Here is an 11674-nt window from a genome sequence, read left to right as displayed (position 1 = left end):
TTAGAGCTACCATAAAAGGAAACAATAACTTCGTTGCTTCCGGAATAATAAGTAAAGCCACTTGAATTTCTTCCACAGAATTGATGAGTATCTGTTGGTATCCAAATAGCCTATTTAAGTGAAAACGGAGATTAATTAGTGATAAAATTTACGTAAATATGATACATGGGTCCTAGATCCTATCGTGCTTTATGTAATCTTTTTACTTCCTAAAACGATTATTTTACTTACAAGAGAAGTTATTCCATGACATACTATAAGGAGATGGATTGTGTGAAATTAAATACTTTGTATAATATTCTAATTGGCCTCACAGACCAGTCACTTTGTACATGAACTTCTAAAAAAATTCAATTGAAGATTTTCCGACTAGATTATTTTTATGATCTTACAAATTTCTAATTTCTCGAAAGACCAAGACTGAGCAACTGCAAAAGTTACAGATGGTCAACGGTGTGCAAAAGACGAAAAAGTGTATTAAAGGAAAACAATTTTTCTCAAATATCTCGTTAATTATAAAAATTGTTTGCTAGATAGACATAGATAAAAAGGGAAATACTTAAATCACGGGTATTGCCCTACATTTGTTTCCACACCACCTTTGAAATAGAATACATAAAAAACGTAATTCGTGATAAGCCTAATCCATAACTATTCTTCTTCGAATACCACTGTCTTTTCTATGTCCACCTCTTCGTTAATCCATTATCGTCAACTGTCATCTCAGTGAAAAATAGGTCAACTTCATCATTGAACTCAGATTAGAGTTGCATCCTTTGAAATCATTTCTGTTTGCTTTTCGCAATCCAATATGACTTTATTTTTTCTTACAAGTACCGCTATAAATCAATCACTTCTTGGGAATATTTCTGTACCTAAATTTCTAATGATTTCTAGTTTAGTACATTAGTTTTACTTCATATGGAATTTCATGGTTATTTAGCAGTTTGCTTGGACAGTTGCCGAATGTGTATGTCAGGTAGGGAGGTAAAACTGATCTGGATAATCGTCTGATGCATCGACAAATCATACATGTATCAGCGATGATCGCAACGGTTTTTACATACATGCACCATACAATGGTAATAATATGACCAGATTTTCGAAAACAGTCACGTGTAGCTGATTGACCGCTGTGTTTCTCATATATCTCATACTATTACAATAATACAGTCTGATTCTCGGAAGCAGCACTCTGCGTAGACTTGATTGAAAGCCGCGATTCTTGCAGGTGTCATGAAGTAATTAGAATTTTTGGAAGTAGACTACGTGGAGTCGAGTCCACGTTGACTCAAATAAATTGTCAAGTTCAATCCGAAAGCTAACTTCTAATGTCTTATCATGAAGCTCGCACAATGCGAAATTCGTATGGGAGCTCCAAAAATCATGTAAAAGGATGAGACAACACGAGGGAAATAAGAGGAGAGCCTACTCTCTAGCTAACTAGCTACCTTTCCTCTCCAGTGAGATTATTACTTAATTGTAAAGTTACTTCACTGCCAACACAAGGGACATATCCGCAGATGCGAGCTCCAAAACTCATTTAAAAGAGCTAGAGAATACAAGAGAAATCAGAATAGAGGCTCCTCTCTAGCTAACTAGCTACCACTCCTCCCCAGTGAAACTATTACTTAACTGTAAAGCTACTTCATTTCAAGTTAGCTGCAAAGTTGCCAAACTTACCTCTAAAGCTGCACGACTTTACTGCAAAGCTACCAAACCTAGCTGAAAATCTCCCCAACTTTCACCGTCACCTTTTCTGAGTTACAACAGGCTTTAGGTTGCGCCACTAGCCGGACGATTCATTGTTAAGCGCAGATGACGCCACCGGGTCACTATACCACGGCCCTCGGTGCCTCACAACTTCCCAGCGACTGTCGAAAACAATCGCTGTGGTGCAATTTTTGTTGGATTAGCAGACTACTTCATCCAGAATGTCTCATTTGTAGCCAAACCATTGAGCAACATATAAATAGATACACCCGAGTTCAAGTTTGCTGACGAACTGTGCGTATTTGAATAGCTCAAATCTTTTCTCACATCAGCACTGTTTTTGAAAATATAAAACCCAAAGTACGAGACAGACCTCCATACCGGCGCCAGCAAGAGTGGATGCGGTGCAATGCTACTACTATAGTGTCGAGTGACGATTAACTACATCCAATTTCATATATGAAAAAGAAAGGGTCTATCCAGAAAAAAATCGGTTGTCTGTAAAGTCGGTTTACTGACGATAGTTGAACGTGACAACGTCATAAGAAAATACTGATGGAATGGTTTCATTTTTCAAAAGAAAATTTTAATTTTATTTGTTTGATAGATATTTTGTATGGATATAGAGAAGGAGGTAAATGGAAATGTATTATTGTATAGCAGCTGTCCACGCGGACGCATCGCTCACTCAAGTAGGAGAGAGACAGATGTCGAACGCTGCCGAACGCGGAGGCCGATTGTGCCTCTTTGTCGCTCGTTCCGCGCTCTCGCTTGCACTTCAAGCCTTAAATGGAACGCCTCAGAGAGAGGTAACGCCGCATGAGTCATGTTTTTTCGTGCGTGCAGCCGGCTCCATCGAATTATAAGACATTGTCACGTCAAAAAATATACAAATTGGGATGTAGCAAGAGGAAAAAAGATATATCAGGAAAGTACAAGCAGAGACCAGTACCAACCTCAATCGACGACTTAAGAACCTGTAAAAAGATCAGTGACCTTTTGCTATTAATATCAACACCTTGCACCAAAGTGGGAATCGGTCGTGGTCAAAAATTTTGAGGTTTTTGCAGATGCGCTCTATGTGTATGTAAAATCTGGAAAGGCGCGATGTTAAGTATACGTTTATATAGTTTATAATCGTATTTGGTTATACAGAAACATTCGCATTCGTTTATGTAACGGTTGATTTTGTCAATAATAGGTAAATATTCTTTACTCGGTTTCGTTAGTATCGCGGTCCGTTGTGCAGTTCCCAGTCCAAATGTAGCATAAGGGATAGTTCCGAATCCGAGGACTACTTGCCTAGTTCGCTCTTACGTAGTTGCACATGGTTTAGCACATAATTATCCACATGAATAAGACTTTCTAGAGACAGATGCTGAACATAGAATGTTTATCTGGTATCACAGGATAGACAGTTTTTCTAGAAAATACTGGAAAATGCCATTTTTGTAACCGTTATACGGATAACCTTGTAACTGACTCTTCGTTCTCATAGTCTTTATTTTCTTTGACTTAATTTACTGACAAAACCTATTCTCTACAACTAGAGTTATTAAGAACACAAAACCTGATATTTCACAATAAATGCTCCAAAAGGATTCCTTTCCAATTTAAAAAACGTATCCTTCTTCTGACTGGATCTTACAGTTGTGATGTAATTGCCTGCTTAATTGCTGTTACAGGCCTGTTCAACAAACATGATATACATAGAGTAATTTGCTGTCTTAGTCATTTTGCTGTTTCTGCTAAAATAATATTACATGTTTGTAAAACACCAACATGTTTTAGGCCTAATTCAAGTAGTACAATAGATTAGCGCCCAAGATTATTAGTAAATATTGATATATATTGTAGTGAGCACGAGTGTGTTTCTGTGCGATCGGGCACATGTGCGCGTGAACGGCTTATCGATTCGCCGACTATCCGCGGGCGCCTTTCTTCATGTGCGCCCTATTTGTAAATATGTGTGTTGTACCTACATTCTGGGAAAGCAGTTAAACAGTTCAACGAAAAAATAAACTATCCGGATGTATCCAGAAGGTTCCAGAAAGTAAGCAAAAGAGTATTTAAAGGAAGAGAAGAAGAAATAAATTGACCGTTGCAGAAGTGAATCCAGAAATAAATTGACATTGATAGCAGTGAAATAAATACCGCAGTAAATAATGATATATCAATAGTAGTGTAAATAAATAGAATAATTCATAACCTAAGTTTAGTTATAATACAATAGTGTTTTTAAGTTCCATAATAATAAGTGTAAATAAATAGTTTTTGTCGTTATCGGTCTTCGAACACCCTTTCCCCGGAAGAATTGGCGGATAACGAAGAGTTGGTAAAACGGTTAGAGTTCCGCTACGGCGAGGCTCATTTAACAGCGGTGTATAACATACAACTGAAAACCCGTCAGCAGAAACCAACGGAATCCCTACAAGAATTCGAGGACGATATTGCGAGACTGTCTCGACTGGCTTATCCTAATACTCCAGAAGAATTGATGGAAAGGTTGGCAGTGGAGGCATTTACTGATAGACTTCGGGACAGTGACACTCAACAACGAATACGCCTTGACCGACCTAGCTGATGCATTAGCTCGTGCATTGGAGTACGAAAATGTTAAACGGGCCTATAGCAAATAGGGAAGGGTTCGGCTACAGCGTGAAGAAACGTATTCGTCAGAATATTTGGAAGAAACCGTTTACCAAATCATCTCCATGTTCGATAAAGAAATTCGAAAGCTAAGATGTTGGAATTGCGGAGAACTAGGTAGGAAAAGTACCCCTCCCCCAAGTATTCGATTTCAAACAGAGTGCAAGCAGTGTGATCGAATGGAAAAGAATGAAGAAGCAATTCGACGTGTCACGGTAATCGATGACGAGTGGTTACCTGCAAATATTAAACACGACCAAGAAAACGACCCGAACTTGAAGAAGGTGATGGAACAGAAGAAAAACGGAAAACGACCAACGTGGCAGCAAATTTCTTTCTGCACCCAAGTACTAAAATCGTTATGGGCTCAATAGGACTCAATGGTTTTGGAGGATGGCATCCTGAAACGTGTTGTTGAAAGTCCAGAAGGAGAGGAAGATACGAAGCAACTGGTTCTTCCTCGAAACAAGATTAGAGTGGTGTTGCAGTATCTTCATGATGGATCATCTAGTGGCCATTTTGGAGTGAATAAGACGCTTGGAAAAGTTCAAGTTATTGGGTGAACTATAAGGAAGATGTCAAGAATTGGTGTGAGAAGTCTACCACCTGCGCCGCTAGTAATGGGTCACAGAAAAGGCCAAGGGCCTCAATGAGTCAATACAATGTCGGTGGCCCCATCAAACGAATCGCAATCGATGTGGCCGGTCCACTCCCATAGTCCGAGAAAGGTATGGAGAATAACCTACAGAAGCCGGTGATTCCGAAGCTTGGTTGTGGACTGGATAACCTAGATTGGAGGATCGTACGCAACATGATCGAAGTCCTGTTCCGCCGTACTGGAATGGACATTTTGGTTTGCAGTAATAACCCGAATCGGACCAATCATGAGAAGACCGTGGACTGTTACTTCTATTCCCGGAGCGGATGTCGTAAAGGTGAGAACTGCAGATTCCGGCATGATCTTGCGAAACGGAAAGTGAAAATGTTTCGAGACGAAACATCCTTAAGGAGGAGGCAGTGTAGCGAGCATGAGTGTGCTTGTGTGCGATCGGGCACACGTGTGCGTGAACGGCTTATCGATTCGCCGACTATCCGCGTGTGCCTTTCTTCATGTGCGCCGTATTTGTAAATGTGTGTGTCGTACCTGCATTCTGGGAAAGCAGTTAACAGTTCAAAGAAAGAATAAACTATCCCGATGCTTCCAGAAGGTTCCAGAAAGTAGACAAAAGAGTATTCAAAGGAAGAGACGATCGCCGAGAGAGGAAGAAATAAATTGGCCATTGCAGAAGTGAATCCAGATATAAATTGACAGTGATATCAGTGAAATAAATAGCGCAGTGAATAGTGATATATCAACAGTAGTGTAAATGAATAGAATAATTCATAACCTAAGTTTAGTTCTAATTTAATGGTGTTTTTAAGTTCTTTAATAATTNCACCTGCGCCGCTAGTAATGGGTCACAGAAAAGGCCAAGGGCCTCAATGAGTCAATACAATGTCGGTGGCCCCATCAAACGAATCGCAATCGATGTGGCGAGTCCATTCCCATAGTCCGAGAAAGGTAACAAGTACATCGTGGTCGTTATGGACTATTTTACCAAGTGGGTTGAAGCCTATGTCCTTCCGAACTAGGAGTCGGAAACCATAGTTGAGGAGCTGTTGAAAGAGTTGATCAGTCGTTTTGGGGTGCCCTTCGAGTTGCACTTAGACCAAGGGAGGAATTTCGAATCGGCTATATTCCGTGAAATATGCGAGCTCCTAGGAATAAAGAAATCTCGAACTACTCCACTTCATTCACAATCGGAAGGCATTGTTGAGCGAATGAACCGGACCTTGATTAAATATGTCTCCAAGGTAGTGCCTGATCGCCAAAGGGCCGCTATTTGCCATTATTTTTAATGACATACCGTTTATCTGTTCACGAAACGACTGGCCAAACACCTGCCTGGTGACCTCAGATTCGGTTGTAAATCAGGAGATGTCGTCTGCATACGCAGATTGTTAGTGACAGGATTAAAGAAAACTACGATATCAAGGCTACAGCAGGTGGTTACCAAACTGGAGATCTTGTTTGGCTGTATAATCCTCGTCGTCGCTGTGGACTATCACCTAAGTTCCAACAGAATTGGGAAGATCCCTATGAGATAGTGAAGAGGATTAACGACGTGATCTGCCGAATTAAGAAAACTCCAAATGGGAAGCCGAAGGTAGTCCATTTTAATCGCTTGGNTCCTGTCCTGAGCTAAACTTCGCATTTCCCTAAAACTAGAACAACCCACATTCTTAACTATTTGCGAACAGTGGTCTACCTCTACCCCTTCTAACTCCTGCTCCTGCTTCTGCTTCTAATTTGTCTCTGACTAGACCTTCATGCCTGAGAAGGTGTCCTATCAAGTTATCTCGCCTATTTTTTATTGACTTCCATAGAGTCCTCTATTCTCCTATTCTTTCTAATACCTCTTCATTTTTAACCTTTTTTTACCCACGTTATCCTCATCATTCGCTTATAACACCACATTTAGAAGGTTTCTAACCTTTCCTTTTCCGCCACGCCCATTGTCTATGTTTCGCACGCGTACAACGCCGTGCTCCAAAGATACACATTTAACAACCTTTTTCGAATTCCTAAATTAATCTAATTATGAGAAAGTGGTGAAAAGTTTGACGAACCGATTTGTCTCCAACGACTTGTTTATTGAATGTTATGTGCGTGTACTTCTGGTATTTGTATTGCGGAATGCTATAAAAGGAAATAAGAAATTGCTTATACTTTTGAATCTATACGACAAACAAGAAAAGTATATTAGCCCTCTCGAATCACTTGGCGTTACGACAGATAGACTGGTAGACTCCTCACTCCCGGAAAAGGTGCTTTGTGTATTGGTGAACTTCAAAAGCCCTATGATGATGAAGCATAAAACAACACTTAGTATAAAGTAAAGCCTCTAATAGCCTCTTTACAAATAGAAATTAAAAGTGAGGAGCGTCTCGAGATGGCACTTACTTGTTTCAGTGTTCCAGTAGAAGACGAAAATTGTAAGAGGACCAAAAGTACTCCCTCGATAGTACCTCGGAGTATTTTAAAGACGTAGCAAGTGCGAACATATTGATCGCTTCGGCGGATAAAAATGTTATGTGTATTTTTTGTAATACGAACCATGTAAGTAGTATATGAGGCGTAGCTCGAAAATTGTTTTTGTACTAAAAAATACACCATATTGATATGTTTTGTTTTTTTTCCGTGGCGGAAGGAAAAACGTGATAACGAATCAAATAAAAAGTAAATATTATTGTGAAAATTCATATGCAATTTTTATCCATTATAAATTACCTCAAGTTAATGANCTAGGTCCATCATGAATCTGAAACATTATGTAATAAATTAGAAAATCTATTACCAAAATATCGCTAATTACTTCTATGTATGTAGGAATACAACTGGTATTGTTAGTATTAGAATCATGATAGAAACAGCCTTCTAAATTAAGCTCAAGAAACTCAATTTTTATTACAGACGGTTCCGTTGTTTTGATTTGCCACTGACAATCCATTATAGCGGCAATGTTTGATGGAGAAATTACTCGAGTTTCATTGATGAACAAATTGCCACCACAACCCACTTCCGCACCATATTGGAAATAAACATAGGCCTGAAAACCAGCATTATTGATAGAAAAGCTTGTTCTTAAGTTAAGTAGGAGTGAATTTCCAGTTGATTTAAATACAGGAGGACTATCTGTAAGATTTCCGCACAAACGTGATAATTTTAAATTTGCGTCTAATTGAGATCCGTCATACACGTCTAAATGTTCAAAATTACATCCATGACTGTGCATTATTTCAAACAGTTTAAACCTATAAAAGTACAAATAAGGAAACCCACTAAATGTCAGTGACAAATTATTATCCTTACTCTACAATAACATGCTTATTTGAAGGAGCGGTGATATTCCAAAGGCACGAAGAATAGGTAGTGAAATAATCGAAGAAGCTTTTTTGAACGTATCCCTCCCTTCTTGGAGAAGATATTATTGTAGGTGCTGTTATTCTACCACCGCAATCTAAAATTGCAAATAATATAGCTTACGAAATGCAAAAAGCTAACACCTTTATACCATCTGTACTGAAAGAGAATTTAAAGCCTTTGTCAACCGAACTAGAATCACTATTAAATGTTATTGCGATAAAGTCTTGGAAACGTAATGGAGCTGGTTTGTTTGACCCACAATACAATTTTGGAGCTCGCAAGTCAGATTTCCCCCTTCTAAGTCGGGCAGTTATGGAAATGTAATCAAATTTACAGTCAAGCGCTGTAATAAGGAAACGTTCTAATGAAATTGTTTGGTACCAGGGAATTAACTACTTCTTATAAATGCTATAGAATTCAGTTTGATCATGACATACTTTAAAAGACTACATAAAAAGCATTTATTTGTTTGTGCACTTACATTTCTCTAAATTGAAATCACTGAATACGATGTTAATTACTTTTCCAGGCGCATGAATTTCATATACACAATGTAAATTTTCTGGATAATTTTTTGGATACCCTGGGCTCAAAACATATCTTATTTTTTTATCTGCTTCAAGAATGCCCCCACATTGGAAAGACCATTTTGCCTATAATATACAGAGAAATATGTATTTACATATTTAAAATTAATTGCACTAATACTTACTTTAAAACCAGCAGCATTAATTTTTTTGTTGCTTCTAAAAAGTAATTTAAATAGTTAAGGACATGGGTTGTTCTAGTTTAAGAGAAATTCAAAAATTAGCTCAGAATAGGAAAGAGTGGAGATGCGTGTCCAACCAGCCTTAGGACTGACGACCGTAGCGGACATTCGAATACTTTTTTGCACGAGGTTTGAAGACAGACAGTTTTCTAATTTTATGTTTGCTCTTTTTGCCGTTATACACCAAAAAGAAAAACTTTTGTTTGCATAACGGCAAGTCATCGTTTGGTCATCCAGTCTAACCTGTATTTTTGGATTTTATTACCCTACCTGTAAAGGGACTTTTTAATATAAACGCTTCTGCAGTAAAGAAATTCGAAAGTTACAAAAATGTTTGTTCGCGATAGCGCTTGCTTTAGTCCACTTCTACCTAACCAGCTCCCACGATTAGGTACTGCAAAGGAGGCTGAGGTAGGCTCCAGCTTTAAACTAAAGTATAGCTTAGGGGGACTGCCTACCAGCATTAGTGGATGGTGGGAATGAAGCATGTACACATTTTTTTTAATAAACAAAATGTCACACGTCATACTTCGAGCTCGAGGCAAGGGAAAGAAAGAACCCAATCCACTAGTTGTAGTTTGTTTATTGGCTTTTATCCGATACTCCACCCACCACAATTAATGAGTACCCAGCCTCTTTCTCGTAAATACTTTACTTAGTTTTATATCATCTTTCCTTTCTGCTTTCTCGTAGTTAGTGTCGTTTCTAGTTAATTAATGATAAATATTCTTTTTCGTTAGTTTTTCTAAATACAATAAATCATATCAACTGCAATCCATTTGATTCAAAAATAAAACAGAAGTATACTTACAGCAAACGCTGGATATGCATGTTTTCCACGGAGTAGAGTTGTTGTGCCCAAGGCATCTGTAACTTTATTGAAACTCTGAAAATTTAAAAATTAATTTTCATTTAATTTAGTAAACCTGTAATAATTACGTGTTTATCAGAAATTTCTATTCTGTCTTCTTTGCAAAATGATTTATCTTGATTATAAGTTAAATCAAAGTCAATAAATTCAATTTTTATCTTCTCAAAGTAATCATTGGTGTTTAACAACCATTTGCATCTAATATTGTTAGGGTAACTTTCAGGATACTTTGGTGACATTAGTGTACCTGTTTCATTTGTTACCTTAAGTACCGATGTGCCACATGGCGCTAGAATTGACATTTTATTAGAAAAGGTTAATTCTGTTGAATAATGTAGATTAACGCATACAGCTTATAGGTCTTAAACGTATTCGAAATCCAGTAATTGGTAGATTTAGCCCCAAAAATCGAATCCATAGATAATTGCTTGTAGTCAGGTAGGTTGGCAAAACGTGCCAAGAGCTATTTAAGATATCCATTGTTTCGGATACAAAACTAGGTCCATCATGAATCTGAAACATTATGTAATAAATTAGAAAATCTATTACCAAAATATCGCTAATTACTTGTATGTATGTAGGAATACAACTGGTATTGTTAATATTAGAATCATGATAGAAACAGCCTTCTAAATTAAGCTCAAGAAATTCAATTTTTATTACAGACGGTTCCGTTGTTTTGATTTGCCACTGACAATCCATTATAGCGGAAATGTTTGATGGAGAAATTACTCGAGTTTCATTGATGAACAAATTGCCACCACAACCCACTTCCGCACCATATTGGAAATAAACATAGGCCTGAAAACCAGCATTATTGCCAGAAAAGCTTGTTCTTAAGTTAAGTAGGAGTGAATTTCCAGTTGATTTAAATACAGGAGGACTATCTGTAAGATTTCCGCACAAACGTGATAATTTTAAATTTGCGTCTAATTGAAATCCGTCATACACGTCTAAATATTCAAAATTACATCCGTGACTGTGCATCAATTCAAACAGTTTAAACCTATAAAAGTACAAATAAGGAAACCCACTAAATGTCAGTGGCAAATTATTATCCTTACTCTACAATAACATGTTTATTTGAAGGAGCGGTGATATTCCAAAGGCACGAAGAATAGGTAGTTAAATAATCGAAGGAGCTTTTTTGAACGTATCCCTCCCTTCTTGGAGAAGATATTATTGTAGGTGCTGTTATTCTACCACCGCAATCTAAAATTGCAAATAATATAGCTTACGAAATGCAAAAAACTAACACCTTTATACCATCTGTACTAAAAGAGAATTTAAAGCCTTTGTCAACCGAACTAGAATCACTATTAAATGTTATTGCGATAAAGTCTTGGAAACGTAATGGAGCTGGTTTGTTTGACCCACAATACAATTTTGGAGCTCGCAAGTCAGATTTCCCCCTTCTAAGTCGGGCAGTTATGGAAATGTAATCAAATTTACAGTCAAGCGCTGTAATAAGGAAACGTTCTAATGAAATTGTTTGGTACCAGGGAATTAACTACTTCTTATAAATGCTATAGAATTCAGTTTGATCATGACATACTTTAAAAGACTACATAAAAAGCATTTATTTGTTTGTGCACTTACATTTCTCTAAATTGAAATCACTGAATACGATGTTAATTACTTTTCCAGGCGCATGAATTTCATATACACAATGTAAATTTTCTGGATAATTTTTTGGATACCCTGG

The 11674-nt window shown here is 37.6% G+C and overlaps 1 protein-coding gene across 1 annotated transcript in view; it reads right to left on the bottom strand.

Annotated features, from left to right (window-relative positions):
• Positions 1–5: 5 nt before the first annotated feature.
• The window catches only part of LOC108734102 (cubilin-like), a gene marked incomplete at its 3' end in the record, with an annotated part of 85011 nt that continues 73342 nt past the window's right edge, over positions 6–11674 (bottom strand). Inside the window, exons 48-55 of the mRNA XM_025980154.1 lie at positions 11569–11670; positions 11236–11430; positions 11034–11181; positions 10537–10975; positions 10320–10482; positions 10038–10258; positions 9910–9984; positions 6–110 (exon numbers count right to left, since the gene is read on the bottom strand). Of these exons, the coding sequence (XP_025835939.1) occupies positions 6–110; positions 9910–9984; positions 10038–10258; positions 10320–10482; positions 10537–10975; positions 11034–11181; positions 11236–11430; positions 11569–11670 (1448 nt within the window). The remainder of the gene's footprint in view (positions 111–9909; positions 9985–10037; positions 10259–10319; positions 10483–10536; positions 10976–11033; positions 11182–11235; positions 11431–11568; positions 11671–11674) is intronic.

This window comes from Agrilus planipennis, unplaced genomic scaffold (genome assembly GCF_000699045.2).
Source record: "Agrilus planipennis isolate EAB-ADULT unplaced genomic scaffold, Apla_2.0 scaffold99, whole genome shotgun sequence".
Classification (NCBI taxonomy): Eukaryota; Metazoa; Arthropoda; class Insecta; order Coleoptera; family Buprestidae; genus Agrilus; species Agrilus planipennis.
This window is presented reverse-complemented; position numbering and strand designations above follow the sequence as displayed.